This window comes from Lactuca virosa, chromosome 5, assembly GCF_052849685.1.
Source record: "Lactuca virosa cultivar CGN04683 chromosome 5, Lactuca_virosa_CGN04683_v6, whole genome shotgun sequence".
Taxonomy (NCBI): Eukaryota; Viridiplantae; Streptophyta; class Magnoliopsida; order Asterales; family Asteraceae; genus Lactuca; species Lactuca virosa.
The window spans coordinates 251785002-251790504 of NC_136430.1; the positions used below are offsets into that span (position 1 = coordinate 251785002).

The following is a 5503-nucleotide window of genomic DNA, read 5'->3' on the forward strand; positions in this document are numbered from 1 at the left end:
GTTCAACTTATTTTTGAAGAATATACACATCAATATGCCATATAAACAAATTTTAAAAGTTAACGATAAAAGGTACGTGTTTACTAAATGATTCATCTAATTCCAGCTATGAATATTAACGATTAATTTATCAACTTTTAACAAATTTAATGATATAATGTATAGTTATTTTACTAAACATAGAAAAAAGTTCGGGAAAAGTCTTGACCAAACCATAAAAAACGAAATTGATCCCATTTGGTTTCGTTTAAAGGCTTTGAACGGAAAGTCTAATTAATTAAGGAATGTGATGTGGTGGTTTTTTTCAAAATTCACCTGCATTGATGTTGATGCTAAACATAGAGGATGCTGCAGTGTTCTGTGGGGCCCAAGGTAATAAATTCTTGTTCATGAATGAGAACAAGTTCGTACAGGGATGGTGGCCTGCTTCGGTGGAAAAAATCTTTCCTTCTTCTGACAAGACCTCCAAGATAGAAGCAATTAAGATGAGAAAGATGCTTCCCAACTTTTTCAAACCAGAAGCATTGCGTCGTTATGTGCCTATTATGGATGTCGTGACACAACAACACTTTGCCAATGGATGGGAAGGAAAGGATGAAATTGTGACATATGAACTCACCAAAAACTTCACTTTTTGGCTTGCATGCAAGATTTTTGTTAGTATTGATGACCCTGAACGTGTACGATACCTATCTACTCCATTTGAGAGCATTGCTTCAGGGATTCTCTCAATCCCTATTGACCTTCCTGGGACAACGTTCCGAAGAGGAATCAATGCTGCCAACTTCATAAGAAAAGAACTCTTAGCCATAGTGAAGCAAAGGAAGATTGATTTGGCTGAAGGGAAAGCAACACCAACACAAGACATACTGTCACACATGCTTCTGACTAACGATGAAGATGGAAAGTTCATGGCGGAATATGATATAGCTGACAAGATCTTAGGGTTGTTGATCGGTGGCCATGATACTGCAAGCTCAGCTTGTGTATTTATCGTTAAATATCTTGCGGAGTTGCCTGAGATTTATGATGGAGTCTACAAAGGTATATAGAGTTGATACAATCGATGCACAATCACAGTAAATTAGTTATCCTATAGGTCAACGGATAATTGGAAGATATAATATTAATTTGTCATCTTAATATGATAAACACATGCAGAGCAATCTAAGATAGCAAAATCGAAACCACCTGGGGAGCTGTTGAACTGGGATGATCTATCAAAGATGAAGTACTCATGGAACGTTGCATGTGAAGTTATGAGGTTAGCCCCACCGCTACAAGGAGCTTTCAGAGAAGCCATTACCGACTTTAATTACAACGGCTATTCTATCCCCAAGGGCTGGAAGGTAATTTACACACACGATTAAAAACAAGACTTGTTAATATATAAGATCATTTAATACTCAACTAATTTATTTATACAGTTGTATTGGAGTGCAAATTCAACCCACAAAAACCCTGAGTGCTTCCCAGAACCCCAGAAATTTGATCCATCAAGATTCGAAGGCAGTGGACCGGCGCCTTACACATTTGTGCCATTTGGAGGAGGACCACGCATGTGTCCTGGAAAAGAGTATGCTCGACTAGAAATACTTGTGTTCATGCATCATCTCGTAACAAAGTTCAAGTGGGAGAAAATGATTCCTGATGAGAAGATTGTCGTGAACCCAATGCCTAGTCCAGCCAAAGGTCTACCTATTCGTCTCTACCCTCATAAAGCTTGAAGATGGTGTCATTTATATGGACCAAAGATTTGTGTTTGTGCTTCAGATAAGTAATAACGTCATGAAGAGAGTCGATTTTAAATGTTGCACAAATGGTATCTCAAAATCTTTAAAACAAACTGCTATGTTTTGCAATATGTTTCCTGCACATCTTATGTGGTTCTTCTCCTTCTTTTGTATATCATTGTGATTCAATAATACTGTAATTCATTTATTATACGGACAAAACACACTGGATATGTGAGTTTTGGGGGGTTTCAAGCGGTTAAGACTTGTAGGGTAATCTAAAAACGGTAAGTTTAAAGCTTATACTTTGGTATTGTGATCGATCTAAAAGGTTTTTTTGGTTTTAATAAATTTTTTGAAAGGAATAATGAAACTGAACTTAACCTATGCATTTCGTTGACATGCTATAGAATAGAACGAATTTGTAATTCATTTTCCTATGATTTTTTATTTGGTGTTCCAATATATATTGGGAAGTGATTCCTACAAAACAGTTTTTATCAGTACACAACATTTTATGCTTAATAGGGTTGTACAATAGAACATATTAAAGCATAAATTGTTGTGTATGGAGAAATTTTGTTGTGTACAAATCAGCTACCATATATCTTTGAAGTTGGAATGCAAATACCTACAATCTTTAAAATTACCATTAATGCAATTTCTTTGTAATCTATTGTTTGGTTTATGGATACGTCTTGAAAATAATAATAAAAATAAGACCAAAACTACATAAATGATCCGGGTAACTTGAGTCTAAATTTTTCCTTGCACCACTCATCCTTAAAGTGTGTTTTCCATATGCATGTTCGGCCCTTTAACTTAAAGAGAGGCCGTTAAACCTTATCACATGTCCTACACACCAAGGACGTTTTCGTCTTTCTCTTTTTACTTGTTGAGTGTTAATGTATTCCCGCCTTTATAAGTTTTAATTATGGCCTAGATGATCATATCACATCCCTTGATAATAGTTAATGGTTTCAAGAAACCTTATTCTCTTCATCTTCAACATTGTGCTCTTTCCTAACAAGACCCTGGTAACCTTTGACGACCATCTCTAAGAAAACAACAACCAACTACTAATCACATACATAAACGATGGTTGTAACGATGTGATCCATTCATGGAAGAAATGCGGACTTTGACGTTGTCACTACATATGGTGAGTCCAATAGGTGCTTGCTCTTAGTTGATATTGATTTGTAAAGTGGTCATGTTCCTCGTTGACTCACTATCTTCATTTGTTCCATTTTTGTATAAGGTTTTGAAGTACAAATATGTTGTGATGGAAACCAAAAAAGAATACCTTAAATGAACAAGATGAAAGGATCTCCATATCCTAAATATTTGCACCCATAATTGGAACAGAGTAGTCTTCCCAAAGATCATATATCTCTAACACGACCAACTGCTGTACCTCAATCGTTGGTGAAAATTCAGCTCGGAACCTGGTCGAGAAGTCATCCCATGACATATCATCAACAACATCATCACCCAACTCATTACCAACCTCTTCCCACCAATCTCGGGGTCTGTCCTTCAATAGGCATGAATCATATTTGACCTTCCCTCTTCGGGGCAGAAGCTCATCCTTAATGCATTGCCCATATCCGCCAACCACCTCCTACTGACAATGGGGTCCCTCTTCCCATGGAATACATGAGCTCCACAACCACGTAACTCCCGGAAAGAAAGAGTGTGAGCTCCAATGATAGCCATAACCTCTACACGGAACGTACCCAAACGCTCATGATGATAATGTTTCGGATCTTCAAGCTCAAGCTTCACTAACTCTCCTTCACCAACTTTCGCTTATTCTTTCCAAGGACCCAATCTACCAAAAATGATATTCACATGGTTAAGAACACACAAAGATGATAAGGATCCGGTTTTAGGGTTTCTGAGCTAAGGATGCTGATAAGGAGGCTGGGGCATGGGACATAATGACATATTTATATGGCTTGAACCCTAAAATTAAGGTTTCTCAAAACGCGCCTAACTGGCCGAGTTGAGGCACCTCGACTCGTCGAGTTGGCCCATTAAATCTCCGCGATTCTTCCATCTTCAACACGTCGAGTTGGCTCCTCCGACTTGCTGAGTTCAACTCGAAATTAGGTTTATTTCAACAATTTAACTTTCTACATTCTGGGTGTTACAACTCTCCCCCACTTAAATTAGATTTCGTCCTCGAAAGCGCTCCTTACTTCCACTCATAACAGAACAATCCACCTGAGGGACACAATCAAAAATTCTGCGCATAAGACAATCTTCCCAAGACAACTGGAACCCAAACTGAAACTCTTATCCCGATGAAAACAATCAAACCTTCAGCCCCTGCAAACCAGTTCTACCTTTCTGAGACCTAAAATCTATAATGGTCTGACTCCCAGGCAGACCGCTCATGCTGAAACATCTCCATGCCCAACTCTCAACGAATAATAGACCAAACATAACACTTCCAATTCCGATCATACCACAACCTAACCAAATTTACTGAAACCATCCTTAGAATAGTTCTTCAAGCCCGATGAAGAACGAATCCTCAATCTCTCAAGTAAAACCAATCCTATCTCACCTGAAATCCGAAACCTAAAGTCTCAATGGTCTGACTCCCTGTCAGACCTCCCACGCCGAACCGCCACCATGCCAACCTCATAGAGTTTCATACCAAACAAAATGCTTGAAACCCCCGATCACATTGATGTTTCAAAGCGAAACAAAGTCACTGACCATAAATAGCTAGAGAACACTTATACTCGACAGAAGGCTTAAATAATCCTTCGAGTAGAAGATTCATCCCTGCAACGGTTAGACTCAGACGTGAGCTGCACAACAGGGTCAAATCAATTACTCTGAGATTATTTAATCCTACTGTGAGTGACTTAGCGTTTCCCAATCAACCAGTTACTCGACATATACACGAGACCCAAATCACTGATACTGCCCGAAACACTGATATTACCCGAAACACAGATACTGCCCGAAACACTGATACTGCCCGAAACACTGAAACTGCCTGAAACACTGATACTGCACAAAACAATGGAACTGCCCGAAACACTGATATTGCCCGAAACAACATGCTGCCTCCTGGCTGCTTTCCACAATCCACCGAGACCTCCCTGGTCTTAATCCGTCTGCCAGTCATCTGAAATACCGGGTTCCAGCCAGGTTGCTGAGCCAAAAGACTCCCACATAGTCACCCCTAGCGACTTCCGACAGAAAGCCTCATAGGCAATAACTACCCAAACCATCTCGACACTAACCCAATGCTAAACTGAACGCTACAGGACCAACTGTAGTCTTTTCTCATACCCGATCTCCCACGACCTAACATATCCTGATTCCAAACATATTGTGGCCCTCCTACATCCTTGCGAACTGACCCACCCTGGCCTAAATTATTTGAAGAAAATTGTGAGCAAAAAAAGTTTGCCACAATGTCACCACTGAACAAGGACCGGTGAATGCTACGGGCCACCCCGCAGTCTTACAACACTCCCACACCAACTGACCACTAGTGAATGCTACAGGCCACCCCACAATCTTAAAACACTTCTACACTAACTGCTAACTAAGGAATGCTACGGGCTACCCCGAAGTGGTAAATCACTTCCACTTACCATAATCACAACCCAATGCCTTACCCCTAATCTATCAAATCGGACACACCTAGAGTCGAGCACACACTCGACCGAAAGCCCAAGCTGAACTCGAGCCATGCCTGTAACCTAACCTGGTTCCCCAAAGCCTGCTATCAAGCACCAAGA

General features: G+C 40.0%; 1 protein-coding gene across 1 annotated transcript; it reads left to right on the forward strand.

Moving 5' to 3' along the window:
* The first annotated feature begins 314 nt into the window (after positions 1-314).
* Positions 315-1955, forward strand: LOC145115495 (beta-amyrin 28-monooxygenase-like). Its single transcript, XM_079051790.1, has 3 exons — positions 315-1044; positions 1162-1349; positions 1428-1955. Exons 1-3 carry the CDS (start codon positions 324-326, stop codon positions 1725-1727), a joined length of 1209 nt encoding a protein of 402 aa, XP_078907916.1. The 5' UTR covers positions 315-323; the 3' UTR covers positions 1728-1955.
* Positions 1956-5503: the final 3548 nt, after the last annotated feature.

Coding starts and splice junctions, on each gene's coding strand:
- LOC145115495 (XM_079051790.1), top strand. CDS start 324: ATGTTGATGCTAAACATAGAGGATGCTGCAGTGTTCTGTGGGGCCCAA. Junction 1,045..1,161: donor TTATGATGGAGTCTACAAAG/GTATATAGAGTT, acceptor AAACACATGCAG/AGCAATCTAAGATAGCAAAA. Junction 1,350..1,427: donor CTATCCCCAAGGGCTGGAAG/GTAATTTACACA, acceptor TTATTTATACAG/TTGTATTGGAGTGCAAATTC.